Source organism: Schistocerca americana, chromosome 2 (assembly GCF_021461395.2).
Source record: "Schistocerca americana isolate TAMUIC-IGC-003095 chromosome 2, iqSchAmer2.1, whole genome shotgun sequence".
NCBI lineage: Eukaryota > Metazoa > Arthropoda > Insecta > Orthoptera > Acrididae > Schistocerca > Schistocerca americana.
Genome location: NC_060120.1, coordinates 96809920 through 96833156, shown reverse-complemented (window position 1 = coordinate 96833156; position 23237 = coordinate 96809920). Strand labels below are relative to the sequence as shown.

At 44.3% G+C, this 23237-nt stretch overlaps 1 protein-coding gene across 1 annotated transcript in view; it reads left to right on the top strand.

The window, feature by feature from the left end:
- Positions 1 to 23237, top strand: part of LOC124592796 — a 687654-nt gene that overhangs the window by 168399 nt on the left and 496018 nt on the right. Inside the window, exon 2 of the mRNA XM_047131870.1 lies at positions 18877 to 19221. Coding sequence (XP_046987826.1) covers positions 18877 to 19221 — 345 coding nt within the window. The remainder of the gene's footprint in view (positions 1 to 18876; positions 19222 to 23237) is intronic.

Sequence of the window (23237 nt, the reverse complement as noted above, 5' to 3'; positions counted from 1 at the left end):
GGTGTTAATCTACGAAAAGTACAATATTGCTGTAAGAAAGAGTAGACGGTCGCTTGAAATTATTTTATTTGAAGGCGTGCAATTTTATTTGCAAATTCACTTCACTGAAAGTTCGCGCTACGCTCTTACAGTCCTGAGGACCTGGGGAGTGGTCTGTTTCTTCCTTTGTTTTCGAGACGTGCTGCGGTGTTACTCCTAGCGTCACGACATAGAGTGCCATTGGGTATGACTTCAGGTCACGGGCGGTAGTGATTAATTTAACACCAACAACACAACAGTACGTCACGGACGTCCTGTGTCCGTGTGTGTTACCTTTCATGCGACAGTATCGTGTGCCATTTTCCAACAGGACAATACTCCTCCACACATTGCACGTGTTTCCATTAACTGTGCGCGTGATGTTGTGGTACTTCCGTGCCCAGCAACATCTCCAGATCAGTCTGATAGAGCCTTTTTCGCACTAGCCTGGATATCACTCCTGTCTCAGTGCTAGTATCCGGGATATCAAGGACCAGTTACGACAGTTGTCGGCCATCTTGCTTTATGAGAGGATACTCTTACCAACCGAATCAGTGCACGCATCCACGCCAGAGAGAGTGCAGAGTTATACTAAAACATGGGCTCATAAGGTCAAGCTCTTTGTAGATTTGATTCGATTTTGTAATCACTGAAATAACATCACATACTCTCACAACCCGTTAAATTTCACTTCGTTTCCTTCTCCGCTTCCGAAATGGAGTTGATGTATATGAACAGAATTTACACTGAAAGTAAAGGACAATTAATTAACGGTAGGCTTTCGCCTGATTCGAGTAGATAATTGTTGTTGTGGTCTTCAGTCCAGAGACTGGTTTGATGCAGCTCTCCATGCTACTCTATCCTGTGCGAGACTCTTCATCTCCCAGAACCTACTGCATCCTACTTCCTTCTGAATCTGCTTAGTGTATTCATCTCTTGGTCTCCCTCTATGATTTTTACCCTCCACGCTGCCCTCCAATACTAAATTGGTGATCCCTTGATGCCTCAGAACATGTATTACCAACCGATCCCTTCTTCTAGTCAAGTTGTGCCACAAATTTCTCTTCTTCCCAGTTCTATTCAGCACCTCCTCAGCCGGCCGCTGTGGCCGAGCGGTTCTAGGCGCTTCAGTCCGGAACCGCGCTGCTGCTACGATCGCAGTTTCGAATTCTGCCTCGGGCATGGATGTGTGTGGTGTCCTTAGATTAGTTAGGTTTAAGTAGTTCTAAGTCTAGGGGACTGATGACGTCAGATGCTAAGTCCCATAGTGCTTGGAGCCATTTGAATCATTTGAGTACCTCCTCATTAGTTATGTGATCTACCCATCTAATCTTCAGCATTCAGTAGATAATTACACATTAATAAAATTTCCGTCTCTGCTCTAATGCACGGATTGCCCCTTCTCCAGTGTGAGAGTGTTTGAGGTGATGTACGCTATATTTTAACAGAATATTTTTAATATGAGGGTTGCAACTGGCTTATCAGCTGATATGCTCTCTATTTCAGGAGACGATGAATCAACTGTGGTTTGTGTCTTAAGATTCTGTGTAATGTGTGACTTTCCACTTTGTCTCTCAGAAGATTTTAATGTGTTTAAACGGTGAGTGGTCCATCTAGTATCTTCTCACTGATCAATCAGGGACAGTTCTATGTTACATTATTATGGTTGCTGTATAGATGTTTCACAAAATTATTTGAGTCATATGTATTTTTTTCTTCTGCGTGAAAATGTTAGGGCAAGTCAGTTTCAAATGAAATTAAAACCACAGTGAAAATCCAATGAAGCGTTGCGCAGGTGCTTTTCACGGTGTCTCTAGCACGCCTGTCGCTTGCGTAAGGTCACACTTTTCAGCTGTGAGCGCACAGTCAGCAAGTAAAGATGCCTAGAGTAATAGTGTGTCCCGGCAAGTGTGAAGTGTCTGTCGTCATTCGCTGAGGGTTTTCACCTGATTTCATGCAACCCACGTACCGTAACTGTCATACATGACAGTGTAGGGAATTGGCAGAAAGCGCAGGTGGCTGCCTTCTATTACGAGGGTATCGGGAAGGTGGAAGAATGATACAACAAATGTCTAAGGCGGGGCAACGACTATGTGGAGAAGTAACTACAAAGTGTAGCTAAATGTTACAAATAAAACATTTTTGATTGTCATTGTGGTTTCCATTTCGCGACCGATAGAAGCTTGAAAAAAATTCTTCTACTGGTGAAAAAATTAAAAATTTAATCACATTAGTCTTCAGCATTGGCGCTGATGACTTCGTTCTTGAGTGCACAACCATAGACCTCCAGCTTGAATTGCCATCTGTTTAGCTCACTGACGTAAATCTCAGGCGACGACGTTTTCTGTCTTAACGGAGGCCACGTCGGTCATACACAGATGCCAGTATACGCACATGACTGAGTTCTACGAACAGGCCATTTTTAAACTTGTGTCCGTTTAAGAGAAATGTACCGAAACACTTGATGCAACACTTAAAAATACATAAGGAAGTGTACGTTTAGATCTGTGCGTATCTTTGCATTGTCCATTACATTAGAGGTATGCTGAAATAATTTCTGTACAATAATTTTTATCCATTGCGATATTTAGCTGAAAATCATTTATATCAGGATGTGAACAACAGTGCTCACTGAATGTCCTGTTTCCATGTAGTTGGCAAGCGAACGACTTTATTAATCTGTAACAATATGCAGGGTGTTTCACAATTCCTATTTTAGGCTTCTACGCATTGTAGAATGGTCTTAGTAGATAAAGATTTTAAAAGAAACCCATGTCCATAACCGTACCGCTCGGACGTAAAATAAGTCTGAAGAGCGTATCAGTGCTTCAGAGTATTCAGCTCTGACCTGTGTACGCTACAGGAGCTCATGGTGTTGGCAATGTTTCGGGTACACCTCGCCGGTTTGTCTTCTGCGTACCGACGGATGCCCTCTTTTAATCCGAAAGAACTGCATATCCATGGAACACCACAGACAACCCTCCTAGTTTCGAAAGTACACTACTGGCCATTAAAATTGCTACACCACGAAGATGACGTGCTACGGACGCTAAATTTAACCGACAGGAAGAAGATGCTGTGATATGCAAATGATTACCTTTTTCCGATCATTCACAAAAGGTTAGCGCCGGTGGCGACACCTACAACTTGCTGACATGAGGAAAGTTTCCAACCGATTTCTCATACACAAACAGCAGTTCACCGGCGTTGCCTGGTGAAACGTTGTTGGAATGCCTCGTGTAAGGAGGCGAAATGTGTACCATCACGTTTCCGACTTTGATAAAGGTCGGATTGTAGCCTATCGTGATTGCGGTTTATCGTATCGCGACATTGCTGCTCGCGTTGGTCGAGATCCAATGACTGTTAGCAGAATATGGAATCGGTGGGTTCGGGAGGGTAATACGGAACGCCGTGCTGGATCCCAACGGCCTCGAATCACTAGCACTCGAGATGACAGGCATCTTATCCGCATGGCTGTAACGGATCGTGCAGCCACGTCTCGATCCCTGAGCAAACAGATGGGGACGTTCGCAAGACAACAACCATCTGCACGAACAGTTCGACGACGTTTGCAGCAGCATGGACTATCAGCTCGGAGACCATGGCTGCGGTTATCCTTGACGCTGCACCACAGACAGGAGCGCCTGCGACGGTGTACTCAATGACGGACCTGGCTGCTCGAATGGCAAAACGTCATTTTTTCGGATGAATCCAGGTTCTGTTTACAGCATCATGATGGTCGCATCCGTGTTTGGCGACATCGCGGTGAACCCACATTGGAAGCGTGTATTCGTCATCGCCATACTGGGCCTTGCCGGTGTGAGCTTGCGGTTCTAGGCGCTTCAGTCTGGAACCGCGTGACCGCTTCGGTCGCAGGTTCGAATCCTGCCTCGGGCATGGATGTGTGTGATATCCTTAGGTTACTCGGGTTTAAGTAGTTCTAAGTTCTAGGGGACTGATGACCACAGATGTTAAGTCCCATAGTGCTCAGAGCCATTTGAAAATCGCCATACTGGCGTATGATCCGGCGTGATGGTAAGGGGTGCCATTGGTTACACGTCTCGGTCACCTCTTATTCGCATTGACGGCACTTTGAACAGTGGATGTTACATTTGAGATGTGTTACGACCCGTGGCTCTACCCTTCATTCGATCCCTGCGAAATCCTACATTTCAGCAGGATAATGCACGACTGCATGTTGCAGGTCCTGTACTGGCCTTTCTGGATACAGAAAATGTTCGACTGCTGCCCTGGCCAGCACATACTCCAGATCTCTCACCAATTGAAAACGTGTGGTCAACGGTGGCCGAGCAACTGGCTCGTCATAATACGCCAGTGACTACTCTTGATGAACTGTGGTATCGTATTGAAGCTGCATAGGCAGCTGTACCTGTACACGACATCCAAGCTCTGTTTGACTCAATGCCCAGGCGTATCAAGGGCGTTATTACGGCCAGAGGTGGTTGTTCTTGGTACTGATTTCTCAGGATCTATGCACCCAAATTGCGTGAAAATGTATTCACATGTCAGTTCTTGTATAATATATTTGTCCTATGAATACCCATATATCATCTACATTTCTTCTTTTTGTAGCAATTTTAATGGCCAGTAGTGTACGATACTGTCGGAGGTGCTGCTGTAAAAGGAAGATTAGCGTTTAACGTTCCGTCGAGGGAGTACCTAAATCTGCATGGGCGGACTTATGTTTGAACCGTCGCCCTTCCGAATTCGAGTTGCTTTTGTAGCTGGAGGAAAATGGTATATGGTGTCATAATGAGAACAGAGACTGACAATTGTATCCTATTCGTATTTTATTGACGTGCCGTGGAACGCGAGAATTGAAAATGATCCGATGTTCACACACTTATTTCACATCCAGGCGGTACATTTCTGACAGCTGGTTCCTTATCAAATATTTATCTATTAAGTACCCTCTAAAACTGTAGAAGCCTGCAGTAGTAGCTGCGGAACACCCTGCGAAGCGACAATGAAGAGCAGTTGATGCAGGCTGAGAGCGTTCATAATGTTACAGTTGTTCGTATAGTTTTAATATCAAATGCATCCCGTTCCGTAGTTCCCTTCAGTCAAACGATCTATATTTCACTATCATAGCCATACAGTTTCAGATACGTCTTCATCTATTACAGGCTGATGCTCTTTTGTAGAGTTACAAGTCCTGTCTCTACAGTGGGGAGTCCCTGAGCTGTCATGGCAACCTTACAATAGGCAAGGCTACTTGCAAGGCCACTAGAAGAGAACAATGGTGCTGGCTTCCACTCGTCGCGTTTTGCTCGTCCTCGGGAAACTCAGTTTTCGTCTCCTACAGCGCTCGCTTTAGAACAAACAAGCTAAGTATGTTTTTTTAAGCGTCTTGTGTAGCATAAACGGGAAAGCGAAAACCGATGGATGCCGCTTTTGAATCCCTCGTGATTTAAATTCGTACTTTGACTTTTTAGGCGAGATATTCTGGTGCTTTAGAATTAGAGAATAAGTGAATCTGAAAACGTAATCACAGCCCTCTGTCTCGTCGTTTGCATGGATGCGAAGTATTTCGTGGGAAACAAGAGGATGAAGTATTGCTGAATTCTTACTATCAGTTCGTCAGTTGCATTTGTGTAACTTGGGTATTGTTTTTATTTAACGTTGTGTGATCTTTATTCTTCCTACGTCTAATATTCTTATTTTTCAGCATATTTTGTGTTCGCCTGATGTAGTTAGCCTACAGTTTTTCGATCTTCACCATCTAATCGATTTAGTGCTCTGACTAATACGATAAATTATCTGCATCGTAGAATTTATGAACTTTTTAACTAAACTATCTGTAGTGCAGATTATTGATATTTGGTGTAGTCGGTAATTTAGAGTGTTGTACTGTGTCGAATTTTAGTAACAGTTCGTGGCATGTACTGAAGCGGTGACGTTTTTTTTTCCATTTTAGTGTGCCAAGTGCCTGCGCATGTCGTGTAATTGGCAATTGTGTATGCCCGTTTGAATCATTTTAGTTCACTATGAAAATTAAGGGAATTGAGATGGTGGAACCTGTTTCTGACGTGTAGTCTATTTCTCCGAGAATAATACTGAAAAGGTTACCGAGCTCAGTGACTTCATCCGATAAGTAGATCACCTTCAAAAATACTACTCAATGAGATAGACACAAAAACCTGACGCTGGTATTGACGCGATGTATGCTAAGAGGATCTGTACGCTACAACTTTCATTCTCACGTCAGCTAAATAACGGTGAACATTTTTTTGCCCAGTCAGAATCCGATTAACATAATACAACAAAGACATTGCAGCATCGCATAACTGCACAACGGCAAGTTTTGTCCAAAATGTGTATCGATTATTGATATTATACGAGCTGAAAGAGTTGTCACAAAAAGCAGAAAGTTGTGGATATGCTTGCTTTCAGCATGTATTCCAATAATAAATATTATGAAATCAGCCTTCCGTATAAGTGCTGCGACTAATTTTTGTGGAGTAGCAAGGGAAGAATGTGGAATCGGAAACGGGCTAAATGATGATGTAGTTTAAGGTGTCTAGTATCTCACTCTAAAGCCGTTCGCCTTGGTGGGGCTTCATTGAGAAGATAACGTCTTTGAAAACTGATTTACATGCAGTACATCGAAATGACATTGTTTTTCGTTGTGTTAATAAAGGTGGTTGTGTAAGTGCCACGTTTAGAGTTTTTGGCTCAATTCCAGTCCTAGATCAAGGTTGTTTTTTTCCTTTCTTTTTCGTTAGATCCCCCAAAGGTTTCGTCGGTCATCTGATGTATTGTTTTACCAAGTTGAAAAGATAGTTCAGAAATTTCAAAGTTCATCTGAATTGTTACGGAACAAGCGTGCAATTTCTAAACCTGAGGTTGAGGTAAAAATGGAATCAATTGTTAATTGGATTTTAAGTCCACCTGCCTTTTCCGAATTATAAAGTACGAATGGCATGGATCAAAATTAACGGATGAAAAACCACTGTTTCCAAATATTAATGAAAAAGTTTCTCCTTAAATTTTTTGAAAACTAAATACCACTGTGGCAAGATATCCTTCAGACAATGTTCATGATACAATTTCCGTGACAACAATCTTCCCACGAATATCTCGGTTTTAATACAGAATTCATACAAAGAAGAAACGAAATATTTAAGCCACAAGCATTATCCTTGCAATACATACCAGACAACATGACATTAAGACTTTGTAGCATTATAATCCACCCGTTTGAAGCAGAAGTTTATGAACAGCTTCCAGCATTGATTACTAACGAAACTGCATCTCGTATCCTGGTGAGATGAACACACTTTCCTTACTATAATGGATGAGCAACGGTGTTATTGGGAGAATGTGATAATCCTGTAAACAAGGCAGCCCTATGATTAGAGCGCTTTAATAACGAAGCTCATGTTCTGCAATCTTTGTGCTCTCCAGCTAAGTGCCGCCCTACAATGAGTGTCTATAATAAGGCTGAGCGACAACGGCCAACCAGGGGAAACGTGTTTGCTAATCGGCGCCACATCGACCCAAGGCGTGGGAGGCCCGACACAAGATGAATGGCGATGGCTACCCACAGGTTTTACGGCATAAGAGGTGAACTTTGCGTTGGTCTGCGTCTATCACGTCGGTCTGAAATAGATACTCGGAAGTTAGAAACATCTAAAAGCTGTATTAAAATAATGGGGAAGGACTGGTAGCTATTTATGGTGTATAAAATACCCCGGAACAGATGTTACACTTGATGAATCTTGACATTATGTCTTATTCGGCGACATGTTTATGTTGTCATACCTAAATGGCTGAGTACGGCGTTCGTCTTACATAGTAAGAGGTTTCAATACCCAGCAGCACAAGTCAGGTATAAAAACTAGCTCAGCGACTTCAGGGGAGAAACTTAGCGGCTGGCCATCAGTCGAGCACAATGTTAACGATCCACGAACGGATATGACGTGGAGGTGCTCCTGCTACAGCCAATGCTGGCATCACAATGGCAGTTACAATTGTTACCGTATTTGTGAAATCATAGCTCAAACACACTTAAGTCCAGACCCGCATATTGTCGTGGTTTTGACGAATTACAGACAATGAACTAGAGAAGAGAAGTTCTCCACCATTTTCACCAAAAAGTTCTACTATCGGGTTGCTGTTTCCATCGTCTCCTCCCGCATTTTGCCCTTTGTGTCTGTCAAAAGAAACGAAAAACTACGGAAGTGCGAGGCAATTTATAAGCTTTACCTTCAATCACCACACTGAAAGAGGGTAGAAGGTCCCACAAGCTTCCGTGCTAAGGCAGTGGCATTCGACCCAGAGGTAATCTGTTCGAATCACAGCAGAGGGAGAAATTATCATCACATAGAATTTAACCGCAACGAGGACGATAGATCCTGTCACACAAGTCGCGTCTACGAGTTTGCGCACCACTACGTGGGGTATATTCCAGTTCTCTCCGTAATGTTTCATAGACTGACGACATCATGTAATATCACGCTCAAAGTGTTTTTAGTGGTATCCGAAACGTCTTGCTTCCGTCTGCTTTCGTGCAAAAAAAAAAAATGGAACACTAAACTTCAAAAGTTCAAGTTGCATTCATCAGTACCAAATAGACGCAGTCTAAGCTACTAATCAATTGGCACATTGGGAGCTCCTGACATGAGTAAAGCAGCAAATCTTTGAAATGAGGCATCTGAAGAGTCTACTGGTTTCTAGCAGCCAATCGTGTCGTGTGACTCATTCTTTACAGATGGGATAGTTCCGACGACGTCATCACATGCACTATGAGCGATTTGTGGCAGCAGGACCATCAAATACCGTATTCACGAAATCTAGCCCAGTCCCTACTCGTGGTTCAGGTCCACGTACTGCGGCGTCCTACGCGCTTATTCGTTGCTAGCTCATTAACCAAAAAGGCTTCCTGAGATGCGCTGCCTCCAGACCTGCTCAATTTCCCCAGGGATTGATCGTCGCTCGTACATACACTGGAGCTATCCTAATTCTCACCTTCCACTAGCTGCTCGCGCGTATACTACTTTGCACGCCGGTATACTTACTTTGGAGATATTCGATAGATTCGGAAACCCAGTCCGCATAGCCTAAATCTGGAGTTCGAGGTTCACGACAAAATGGGGATTCAGGCCTCACCTTACTGCATTTGTGCCCGTCACAGATAATTACATGAGAATGTGTGTGTTGACACAAAAATTGTCAGACTATGCGGGGTAGTGACGATACTTCATAAACATAATAATGCAAACTTGGAAAGCAAGATGGTTTGACAAGGATTCCTACACTTATGGAAGACATGTGCATCTGGAGAGATACACTATGTGATCAAAAGTATCCGGACACTCTCTAAAACACAGATTTTCCTATTAGGTGCATTGTGCTGCCATCTACTGCCAGGTGCTCCATATCAGCGACTTCAGTAGTCATTAGACATCGTGAGACAGCAGAATTGGGTGCTCTGTGGAACTTACGGACCTCGAACGTGGTCAGGTGATTGGGTGCCTGTTGTGTCACACGTCTGTACGCGAGATTTCCACACTCGTAAACATCCCTAGGTCCACTGTTCCCGATGCGGTAGTGAAGTGGAAATGTGAAGGGACATGTACAGCACAAAACCGTACTGGCCGACCTCATCTGTTGACAGACAGAGACCGCCGACAGTTGAAGAGGGTCGTAATGAGTAAAAGGCGGACATCTATCTAGACCATCACGCAGGAATTCCAAACTGCATCAGGATACACTACAAGTACTATGACACTTAGGCGGGAGGTGAGAAAACTTGGATTTCATGCTCGAGCGGCTGCTCATAAGCCACACATCACGCCGGTAAATGCCAAGGTGTAAGGAGCGTAAACATTGGACGATTGAACAGTGGAATAACGTTCTGTGGAGTGACGAATCACGGTACACAATATGGTGATCCGATGGCAGGGTGTGGGTTGGGCGAATGCCCGGTGAACGTCATCTGCCAGCGTGTGTAGTGCCAACAGTAAAATTCGGAGGAGGTGATGTTATGAAGTGGTCGTGTTTTTCGTGGAGGGGGCTTGCACCTCTTGTTTTGCGTGGCACTATCACAGCACAGGCCTACATTGATGTTGTAAACACCTTCTTGCTTCCTACTGTTGAAGAGCAATTCGGGGATGCAGCTTACATCTTTCAACACGATCGAGCACTTGTTCATGATGCATAGCCTGTGGTGGAGTGGTTACACGACAATAACATCCGTGTAATAGACTGACCTGCACAGAGTTCTGTCCTGAATCCTACAGAATACCTTTGGGATGTTTTGGAACACCGACTTCGTGCCAGGCCTTACCGACCGACATCGATACCCCTCCTCTGTGCAGCACTCCGTGAAGAATGCGCTGCCATTCCCCAAGAAACCTTACAGCACCTGATTGAATGTGTGCCTGCGGGAGTGGAAGCTGTCATCAAGGCTAAGGGTGCGCGAACTCCTCATTGAATTCCAGCATTACCGATGGAGGGCACTATGAACTTGTAAGTCATTTTCAGCCAGGTGTCCGGATACTTTTGACCACATAGTGTATGTAGATTCTGAAGGACTACTAGACAATGATCATGAATACTGCATGAGTGCGCTAATACTGTTAAACTTAGTAAAAGCCACCAGTTCTAAGTACATCCTTTTTTGATAATGCCTCTTTTCTTCATACTGACACAGAGCTCAAGAAGGCTGTCCTCAGATTTCAGGGCCAAATGTCGCTAAATAGCCAGCTGGGGGAACAAAAATATGGTAGCCCCAAAACCGCAACACACTACCATGCCTAGGTCGATATAGGAAAACCGTTGGCATTCAAACCGGCTTTCCTCGTCTCTGAATGGACGAATACAGATCATGTACGGTTTTCAGGGGAATCTTCCACCATTCTTCCTGCAAGATAGTACTAATTTCAGATAACGATGATGAAGGTGGGTAGCGATCACGTCCCTTCTCTCCGAAGTAGATAACGAATGCTTAATAATATTGAGAGCTGGTGATTTGTGGTGGCCGGGGAATATGTGACAATTCATCCGCTAGTTACAAAACCAGACCTGCAGAATGCGAGTTGTATGAGCAGGAGTCTGTCGTCTTGGAGAACAGAATCACCATCAGCTTGCTGATCAGCCAAAACTGTCACGTAATCCTTGGCAACATTGCGACCTTGCAAAGTAACCATGGGGTCCACGGAAAACCACGATGCGTCTTTCCACATCATCACCGAACCCCCCCCCCCCCCCCTATTTTTCACTCTAGGTACGTAAAATCGGCCAGAAGTTGGAAACTGTCCAAGTAGATACATCCGACTTTCTTCCATTGAGCAATAGTCCAGGTTTTATGGCTTTGGCACCACATTTTCCTGTAACGGACATTTACATCACTGATGAGTGGATTTGGAATTCCAGCCGCTGTGCAATTCCCATCTCATCTAGCTGTCTTTTGTGGTTTTGGAGCTGACAGGGTTTGCGAGTGCGCCGTTCAGCTCTGTAGTGACTTTCGCAACTGTTATCCCTTGTCTTCCGTCACAGTTCTCTTCAATGACTGCCTGCCACGATCACTCAACACAAACTTTCGCCCGCTTTGGGACTCAGAAGATGATGACTTTCCGCTTTCCCCGTATGCAGTATAACTGTTCGGTACGGTAAGCCTTGATACAGTAAATACTCCGGATATCTTTGTTACGAAGCATCAACCATACGAACACCGACAATTTGCCCACGTTCGAACACTTATGTCCCACGTAATACACCCACGAGTACACAGAGCACTGCCCTGACAGTTACTGATACAACGTATTGAGACCAAGGCACAGCTACCATTCCTGTTCAAATACAACAACGCAACCTGCAGGCTTGGCGTCCATATTTTTGCGCAATCTTCGTAGATACAATGTCCACGGAGTACATGGCCGAACACCCCAGACGACGGCTCCATCTATACCCAGATCCCACGGCAAGGTGCCCGTTATTCAAGATATTCAAAGAGAGCACCGTATTATGCGGGAGTCCTCACCTATCTGGCACTAGAGATTCGGCTCAGTTGTGCAGTGTGATCTCTCTGTCTCGGCCAGCTACATTGGACATGCTGCGTAAACTTTTTTATGTAATTTATCTGTGTATAGAATACTGAATATTCTTTTTCAAGATCTTTCCCCCCTTCTGACGTGTCGTTGAAATATCCTACTCAATTTCTGAGCAACACTGACTGTTGGTGAGCCCTGTACTGCGCGTATGAAAAGTGCCGTCAAACAAAATGTTAACGTTAGTGAAATGCTGAATTTGAAATAAGGAAAATAAACCGAATTAAATTCCAAAAGAAACTAACAGCGTACTCAGTGGAAACTGGGTATCTGAAACTCACTGCCGGCCGCTGTGGCCGAGAGGTTCTAGACGCGTCAGTCCGGATCCGCGCTGCTGCTACGGTCGAAGGTTCGAATCCTGCGTCGGGATGGATGTGTGTGATGCCCTTAGGTTTAAGTAGTTCCAAGTCTAGGGGGCTGATGACCTCAGATGTTAAGTCCCATAGTACTCAGAGCCATTTGAACCATTTGAAACTCACTACTGAAGTACGTTATGAAAGTTACGCAATATGAAGTGGAATGTCTGACTACAAATATCCACAAAATAAAGTACTGCTCAACGCACGGGAACGTTCACTGTTCGTTGCAAATTAATCTCGTTACTTAGCACAACATTTGAGAATTCTGACTACGTGCTGTTTGCACACAAGAATGCAAACAGATCTGCCCTGAAAGAAAACTAACTTACCTCTTGCTCAGCCTGCTATTTTGTGTCTTGAGTAATGACGTTCTCGAAAGCAAAATGAAACCAGTAAATGCAGCAGCTAAAAAAAGATAATCTACTCACTACTAAATTTTTCTTTGACTTGTCAGAAACAATTTGTGGTTGCGTATGGCGTAAGGTGCAATGCACACACAACAAGGTCTTTGTAACTCTACTAGTAATTATGGAAGAGGGTTTAACTTTAAAGAAAAACGTTCTTGAAAAAATTAAACTCTGATTACTGTTAAAAGAAAGACCCCAAAAGTTACGAAATTCAGTCATTATAAAAATTACAGATATTTAAACCAACTGCATTATTTATGACATAACAAAAACAAAGAGAGCAAATTACCACTAATCATGAATATTATTAGTATCTAAGGGACAAACATATTCTTCAATTAATGATTCTGACAAACAAACACTTCATTACGTTACCTTACATTAGTGAAGTGGAATGCACGCCACGACTGTGATATAATTATCAAAACGGTAAAAAGCAGTAATCAGTTGTCATTTCCGTTCTAGCTTTACTACAGCAGATCCAGATTTCGTCTAGTAACTAGTCATTGTCAGTGCTAACAATACAAGAAGTACATGGTCAGAGCATAGTATACAAAACGTACAACTCGTGACATAGCCCATACCGCTTGTACATTAAATTACACACCAGCATTTCGGAATTGATATACATGCCGTAGTAAGTCTACACCTGCTGTTCAGGTTCTTGTCACAGTTCACTAAAGACTACTGCGTGTGGAGGTAGGCTTTGCAGAGGAAACATCGGTTGGCTGTGTGGCGCCCCATATATGAACTACCGTAATACATTACCTTCATAACAAAGCAATTATGGTCTCTAACGAAATTTACAAGCTGCATAGGAATAAAATAAAATACAAGTAAGATTACTGCCACATTTAACAATTAACATCGGAAGATACAAAAATGCCAGATTTACTCCGTTGAGCCAATTATTTTGTTAATATTTAAAAGCATAGATAAAATGAGATCCTTCAAAAATTAAAAAAAAATTGAGTTTTATTAGAGACTTCAATTGCTTTATTATGAAGGTTATGTATTACGTAGTTCATAAAGAGCAGATAGTTACACAGCCAGCCGATGTGTTCTCTGCATAGCCCACCTCTTTTACACAGTAGTCTTTAACGAACTGCGACAAGAACCTGGACAAGAGGTGTAGACGTACTAGAGTATGTATATCAACTCGAAAAACTGGTGTGTAATTTAATGTACAGGCGGTATGGGCTACGTTACGAGTTGTAATTTTTGTTCGCTGTGCTATGACTACGTATTTCTTGTATTCTTTGCATATATAAGGATAGTTACTAGTCGAAAACTGGATATATTATAATAAAGAGAGAACGTAAACTACAACTAATTGCTGCTTTTTACCATTTTGAAACACTTCATTCTTGCGCGTACATTGGTTACCTTGAAATATTCCTCCAAATAGCTTCCCCATCTATATAGCCAAGAAAATATCTCTAGAAACAAGTTTTCATCCCTGCAGTAAAGTATTCCGGATAATTTCTCCCAGATTCACAAATATCAGATCTCTTTCTGTAAAACACAACAGCTCGATGCAGTGCTTCCAATAAGAATGGCCTAGCGCTGAATGACTGACGAGATCAAGCACACCACAGATTACATTAAACACAAGGGATCTCATCAAAGAAATAGAGTACCATTATCCGCCATACTTTCGGAAGTCATTGTATACGAGTGACTAAAATGAGAAAGTACCGCCGCGTGCAACTGCCTTTCGGAAATCAGTCACGTGGCCTAAATTGCTCGCTGTATGGTGCGATTTTTCTCTTGCCCGCCAAATTTACGAAAGTTTTGTCAACGATTAGATGGTAGCTAAATATTTGTGAGAAACAAGACTATAAATATGATAGCTGCTAGTTTCATTCGCAGAAATTCAAGCTGTGCTCCTTGACCCCTGCCGGCCGTTGTGGCCGAGCGGTTCGAGGTGCTACAGTCTGGAACCGCGCGACCGCTACGGTCGCAGGTTCGAATCCTGCCTCGAGCATGATGTCCTTAGGTTAGTTAGGTTTAAGTAGTTCTAAGTTCTAGGGGACTGATGACCTCAGATGTTAAGTCCCATAGTGCTCAGAGCCATTTGAACCATTTTTTTTTTTTTTTCCTTAGGCTTCTTCCTATTCACACTCTCGGAAATCGGAACATGAAACGGTTCAAATGGCTCTAAGCACTATGGGACTTAACTTCTGAGGTCATCAGTCCCCTAGACTTAGAACTACTTAAACCTAACTAACGTAAGGAAATCACACACATGTTAGTCCGAGGCAGGATTCGAACCTGACTGAAGCGCCTGGAACCGCTCAGTCACAGCGGTCGGCTCGCAACATATTCAGAAACAAACAGCGAAGTATTTGTGACACGCAAGAAAATAAATTTCATTGCTGCTCATTTCTCTTACAGCGATTAGATTAGATTCCTGCCAAACGACAGCCTTTGAAATTGCGAAATATTCTATGTAAATAAATAAAATCGGGCAAATATTTCTGACAAGAAAGAATATGAATGGCATCGCTGGTTGTTTCATTCACAGCAGCAGCATCTTTCGGTTTTTTATTTTGCATTGAACGCTGCAGCATATAATTCTGATATGAATAGGGAAGTCCCAGAGTGTGTTACAAACGTGAAGACGAAAGAAAAGAACATAGCAAGACGCGAACATACTTCCGTCGATTGCCCCTGTTGCACGTCTCTAACCTCATGACCACAGCGATCTTCTGAATCGTGAGTACACCTATCTCTATTTCCTTAGCATCTTACGAATTTCGTTATTAAACCATGGTATGTCCTTTCTATCCCTTATCCACTTACTAGGCACATAACTCTCCAGACCACGATTTGGAGTCGGTTAAACTCTGCCCATAATTCGTCTACGTCCATCTTACCGGAACTAAGTGATCTCACTTCACTGTATAAGTTAGATGCTAACAAGTAAATATCTGCTCTATCTAGCACAAACACTCTTCTAGCTTTCTTGACTGATTTATTAACTTTCGTAACCATAGTTGCTATAATCACATCATGATCACTAATTCTCGTTTCTACGGGGTGGTCCATTGATAGTGGCGGGGCCAAATATCTCACCAAATAAGCATGAAACGAAAAAACTACAAAGTACGAAACTCGAAACTCGTCTAGCTTGAAGGGGGAAACCAGATGGCGCTATGGTTGTCCCGCTAGAGGGCGTTGCCATAGGTCGAACGGATATCAACTGCGTTTTTTTTTTTTTTTTTTTTTTTAAATAGGAACCCCCATTTTTTCGTGTAGTACGTAAAGAAATATGAATGTTTTAGGTGGACCACTTTTTTCGCTTTGTGATAGATGGCGCTGTATAAGTACGTGGTACCACGTAACATTCCGCTAGTGCGGACGGTATCTGCTTCGTGATACATTACCGTGTTAAAATGGACCGTTTAAGGTCGATATCGTGTTGATGTATGGCTATTGTGATCAAAATGCCCAATGGGCGTGTGCTATGTTTGCTGCTCGGTATCCTGGACGACATCATCCAAGTGTCCAGATCGTTCGCTGAATAGTTACGTTATTTAAGGAAACAGGAAGTGTTCAGCCACATGTGGAACGTCAACCACGACCTGCAACAAATGATGATGCCCAAGTAGGTGTTTTACCAGCTGTAGCGGCTAATCCACACATCAATGGCAGACAAATTGCGCGAGAATCGGGAATCTCAAAAACGTCGGTGTTGAGAATGCTACATCAACATCGTTTGTACCCGTACCATATTTCTATGCACCAGGAATTGCATGGCGACGACTTTGAACGTCGAGTACAGTTCTGCCACTGGGCACGAGAGAAATTACGGGACGATGACAGATATTTTGCACGCGCTCTATTTAGCGACGAAGCGCCATTCACCAACAGCGGTAATGTAAACCGGCATAATATGTACTATTGGACAACAGACAATCCACGATGGCTGCGACAAGTGGAACATCAGCGACCTTGGCGGGTTGATGTATGGTACGGCATTATGGGAGGAAGGATAATTGGCCCCCATTTTATCGATGGCAATCTAAATGGTGCAATGTATGCTGATTTACTACGTAATGTTCTACCGATGTTACTACAAGTTGGCCGGCCAGTGTGGCCGTGCGGTTCTAGGCGCTTCAGTCTGGAACCGCGTGACCGCTACGGTCGCAGGTTCCAATCCTGCCTCGGGCATTGATGTGTGTGAGGTCCTTCGGTTGGATAGGTTTAAGTAGTTCTAAGTTCTAGGGGACTGATGACCTCAGATGTTAAGTCCCATAGTGCTCAGAGCCATATGAACCATTACTACAAGATGTTTCACTGCATGACAGAATGGCGATGTACTTCCCACATGATGGATGTCCGGCACATAGCTCGCGTGCGGTTGAAGCGGTATTGAATAACATATTTGATGACGGGTGGATTGGTCGTCGAAGCACCATACCATGGCTCGCACGCTCACCGGGTCTGACGCCCCTGGATTTCTTTCTGTGGGGAAAGTTGACGGATATTTGCTACTGTGATCCACCGACAACGCCTGACAACATGCGTCAGCGCATTGTCTATGCATGTGCGAACATTACGGAAGGCGAACTACTCGCTGTTGAGAGGAATGTTGTTACACGTATTGCCAAATGCATTGAGGTTGACGGACATCATTTTGAGCATTTATTGCATTAATGTAGTATTTACAGGTAATCACGCTGTAACAGCATGTGTTCTCAGAAATGATAAGTTACGAACTGTTCGTCTAAAATTGTGAGCCATATGTTTGTGACTATTACAGCACCATCCATCACAAAGCGAAAAATGTGGTCCAACTAAAACATTCATATTTCTTTATGTACTACACGAATATGTAATAAAAAATGGGGGTTCCCATTTTTTTAAAAACGCAGTTGATATCCGTTTGACCTATGGCAGCGCCATCTGGTTTCCCCTTCAAGCTAGACAAGTTTCGTTCTTTGTAGTTTTTCCGTTTGACCCTTATTTCGTGAGACATTTGGCCCCGTCACGATCAGTGGACCACCCTGTATACTGACACTGTAGATAAGGTTCGACCTATTCGTAGCTACAAGGTCTAAGATATTTCCATTGCGTGTGGGGTGCCGTGCCCCCCACCTTCTCCTTTTCCTCGAACGGATACGGATCCTCTACACCTCCCACAAACTCGATCCTCCTCACCCGCTGGTCTCTCCCATCCTCTCCCGCCTCCGTCCGCTGCCGCGCCTGTACTTCCATGTCCCACCTGCTCTCCACACCCTCTCCCAAGGTGGCTTCCGCCAGCTCCCCCTCCCTGATGATGCCCTCCTCCCCTCCATCTACCCCTCTGACCAACTTTGATCCTCCCTCCCTCTTCCTACGTTTTTTCTTTTGGGCACCTTCTCTCCCTTCTCGCCCCCTTCTGTCCCTCCTCCCTTTCTCCCCACTCCTCCCCCGGGCTTCCCCTACCCCCATACCTCCATTCCTCCTCCCATCTCCTCTGCCACTGGCATCTTTGCTCTCCCCTCTCCCCCTCCCCCTCCCCCTTCCCCTCTTGACAGGTCCCCAGACTCGCACACGTTACATGGACATTCGCGCGCCGGAGATCATCGCCATCCGTTTTCTCGTGAGTGTGCCATCGTGTTCGTGTTTAGTGTTCGCCGTCACACTCCAACGTTCACCTGAGCCGTCGAAATCATCAGTGTTTGTGCTCCGTGCCAACGTGTTTCAGTGTATTTTTCGTCGAGTGTGAACGGCTCTGTGTTTTTTGCCTGCCAATATGTCTATTATGTATCTCCTTTATGTTTTCTCATTGTCTACTCTACGGTTGAAGAGCAGCGTAGGATGCTGCTGCCAGCCTACCTGATGTACAGGTATTAAAATTACAATGAAGGAAAAAAAACTCCCCCCCAAATGAATCCATGGGCGTCCCAGTATAAACCGTCTCCCTCCTCACCACCCACCCTTTTACAAAACGAACCCCGCAAGCCGCAGCAGGTGAGTCTATCTCAGAGGCCGGCAGCAGGTATCAGAGGAGTGGCGCCCGTGTTGCAGATGGCCAACAAGGAGTGCCTGCCGAGCACGCGCGGGCTGCCGCTGGCGGAGAACCTGAGCCTGCCGCAGGGGGCGCAGTCGGGGGGCGTGGCGCTGGTGGCGGCCGGGCTGTCGTGCATCAAGTACCCTCTGCAGCCGGACCGCCTGCCGCACAGCGACGGCCGCCGGCTGGAGCGAGACGACTCGGCGCCGGGCCGCCTCGCGCTCGCCGTGCCCGCCGTCGGAGAGCGACACGTGCTCGGCCGCTACTGCCTCGAGTTCGTCGACATGCCGCCCAAGATGCAGGGCGTCTACGCCTTCGTCTGCTTTCCCGACACCGTCGACGAGGTCACCCTCAAGCACAAGGTAAGCCTTATGAAAGTATTTCCCTGCTATACCAAGATTGAAGATCAAATGAGGCAGAAGCGATGGATAACATTCCCCATCGGAGCTTCGGAAATCATTGGAGGAAGTGGCAACAAAACGACTATTCCCGTTGAACTGTAGAATGTATGGGTCGGGCGACATACCATCTGTCTTTCGGAGAAATACACTACTGGCCATTAAAATTGCTACACCAAGAAGAAATGCAGATAATAAACGGGTATTCATTGGGCAAATATATTATACTAGAACTGAAATGTCATTACATTTTCACGTAATTTGGGTGCATAGGTCCTGTGAAATCAGTACCCAGAACAACCACCTCTGGCCGTAATAACGGCATTGATACGCCTGAGCATTGAGTCAAACAGAGCTTGGATGGTGTGTACAGCTACAGCTGCCCATACAGCTTCAACACGATACCACAGTTCATCAAGAGTAGTGACTGGCGTATTGTGAAGAGCCAGTTGCTCGGCCACCATTGACCAGACGTTTTCAATTGGTGAGAGATCTGGAGAATGTGCTGGCCAGGGCAGCAGTCGAACATTTTCTGTATCCAGAAAGGCCCGTCCAGGACCTGCAACATGCGGTCGTGCATTATCCTGCTGAAATGTAGGGTTTCACAGGGATCGAATGAAGGGTAGAGCTACGGGTCGTAACACATCTGAAATCTAACGTCCACTGTTCAAAAAATGCCGTCAATGCGAACAAGAGGTGACTGAGATGTGTAACCAATGGCACCCCATACCATCACGCCGGGTGATACGCCAGTATGGCGATGACGAATACACGCTTCCAATGTGCGTTCACCACGATGTCGCCTAACACGGATGCGACCATCATGATGCTGTAAACAGAACCTGCATTCATCCGAAACAATGACGTTTCGCTTTTCGTGCACCCACGTTCGTCGTTAAGTACACCATCGCAGGCGCTCCTGTCTGTGATGCAGCGTCAAGGGTAGCCGCAGCCGTGGTCTCCAAGCTGATAGTCCATGCTGTTGCAAACGTCGTCGAACTGTTCGTGCAGATGGTTGTTGTCTTGCAAACGTCCCCATCTGCTGACTCAGGGATCGAGACGTCTCTGCACGATCCGTTAAAGCCATGCGGATAAGATGCCTGTCATCTCGACTGCTAGTGTTTCGAGGCCATTGGGATCCAGCACGGCGTTCCGTATTACCCTCCTGAACCCACCGATTCCATATTCTGCTATCAGTCATTGGATCTGGACCAACGGGAGCAGCAACGTCGCGATACGATAAACCGCAATCGCATAGGCTACAATCCGACCTTTATCAATGTCGGAAACGTGATGGTACGCATTTCTCCTCCTTACACGAGGCATCACAACAACGTTTCACCAGGCAAAGACGGGTCAACTGCTGTTTGTGTATGAGAAATCGATTGGAAACTTTCCTCATGTCAGCACGTTGTAGGTGTCGCCACCGGCGCAAGCCTTGTGTGAATACTATGAAAAGCTAATCATTTGCATATCACAGCATTGTGGGGCGGTGGGTGGAATAATTGTTAAATGTTCCTATTATTTATTTAATGCTGTTGTTTGCTGTTCTCAACACTGGCTCTCTAACTACAATATTGACAACCAGAAAGTGGTTAGCAAAACGTGAAGCCTGTAATTAGAATTACTAGTGCCCACTTCATCTGAGAAATACATTTATAGCTGCAGCTTATAGCTCTGAAGAATTAGGTGATTGTCTGGGATTCGTAATCAAAAACCATTCTCTCTAAAATGTTCACTATATTCTGAAAGTCACAGACCAAAAAGAATCCACACAATCCAACTACCAGAGCAGTTCAGAGTCTAATGCGCTGATGCAACTATAACTGTTCAAATTAAATGTTTAAGTGAATGCTCGCCATAATTTGATGATAATGTTCATCAAACGCCACGTTAATAATGGTAGAATGTCTGTCCTGCGGCGGCACGTGAAAATACGACATACGCAAACTAAAGATAGATCATTAACGTCATCCCAAAATTAACACTTCACTCGAAAACGATTTCATGGTTACGCGTATCCCGAGTAACTTATTACTGCATCCGAAGCTGTTTATATCAACGATACCGACGCGACGCGACTCCCGGCACAGGTGGTGCGCTAATCAGTGTGTGGTGAGAACTGGGGCCTGCCTTCTTCTCGCGCAGCGTTCTTACATATAAAGCCGCGGTGCGGACGGCTAAGGGAACGCCTAATCTAATCTGCTCTCCCGACTAGCCGCTGGGCTAGTAATGCACCACTTTAAGTTATCGAATAAATCATTGCTTCCTCTGAAGCTTCCGATGAAGCTTTCAATTTAATTGTGCAATCAGCACACAAGTAAGTAATCATAATAAAAGTCTGACGTGGCTAAGTCAAATACTTTGGACGAGAGAATTAATTTAATTACACTACACGCAGTAGAGGAGCTCTGAACTTGCTCTTTGGAGATACGCTATAGCTATAGTTTTATAGTTATTCTGTTGAAACTTCTCACATTTTTATGATTATAGCGGATCTCCCTTCTCTCTAAATTTAAACATCCTAGCTTTATTTATTCGCCTACTTAATCTATCTTGCTTCCTTAATTTCTAAAACAAAGACCAGAAAATCATAAATTTCAACTAAAATTTTAATTTGTGAGATTCAGAATACTGTTTCTACTAAATTATTATGCAAAAGGAATTTAAATTTAAATTTTTTTCTAGCTCTTTTCTGTTGCGCCAATGATTTTTACAGAAAAACATCCAAATTTCGAAAATGGTTAAAGTTATTGAACTGATATCCAACACATAATGATTTTGTATTACTCCTGACATGCTAGAAACGTTTCAGGATATTTACTTCATTTTAAAGTATTGCACAATATTTATGACGTCAGAGCTAGGCTGGCACACAATGGAAAAACTGATGTGAATTTTATAAGGCGTGAGTATGCTGCTTCCCTACAGCATCTTCTTCCTGTCGTTTAAATTTCGCGTCTGTAACACGTCATCTTCGTGGTGTAGCAATTTTGATGGTCAGTAGTGTGTCATCCACACTGCTCCGAAGACTGTAACAGCTGACAAGTGCGACAACTAACGCACAATCGTCTTAACAGCTCATCCACCCAAATTGCTTACAAGAACAATAAACAGAAGAATGGAAAAGAAAACTTAGGAGGTGATAGATGACGATCAGTTTGGCTTTAGGAAAGGTAAAGGCACGAAAGAGTAAATTCTGACGTCGCGGTTCATAATGGAAGACAGACTAAAGAAAACTCAAGACACGTTATGGAAAAAGTGTTCGACAGTGTTCAAATGGTTCAAATGGCTCTAAGCTCTATGGGACTTAACATCTGAAGTCATCAGTCCCCTAGACGTAGAATTACTAAAACCTAACCAACCGAAGGACATCACATACATCCATGCCCGAGGCGGGATTCGAACCTGCGACCGTAGCAGCAGCGTGGTTCCGGACTGAACCGCCTAGAACCGCTCGGCCACAGCGGCCGACGTTCGACGGTGTAAAATGGTGCAAAACGTTCGAAAGCTGAGAAAAATAGGGGTAAGCCATAGGGACAGAAGAGTAAAATACAATATGTACAAAAGACAAGAAGGAATAACAAGAGTGGACGACCAGAAACGAAGTGCTCGGATTTAAAAAAAAAAAAAAAAAAAAAAAAAAAAAGGTGTAAGACAGGGATGTAGTCTTTCTCACCCTACATGAAGATGATATCTGTTATTTCGGACAGATACCGTCTTCATATAGTTAAGGCTAACCAGTGATTGGCCTTCTTCTTCTGTGCTGGATGCACACACATTGCGAACCGCGCGACCGCGACGGCTACGGTCGCAGGTTCGAATCCTGCCTCGGGCATGGATGTGTGTGATGTCCATAGGTTAGTTAGGTTTAAGTAATTCTACGTTCTACGGGACTTATGACCTCAGAAGTTTGGTCCCTTAGTGCTCAGAGCTATTTGAACCATTTGAACCACACGCATTGCCCGAACGCTCACGGG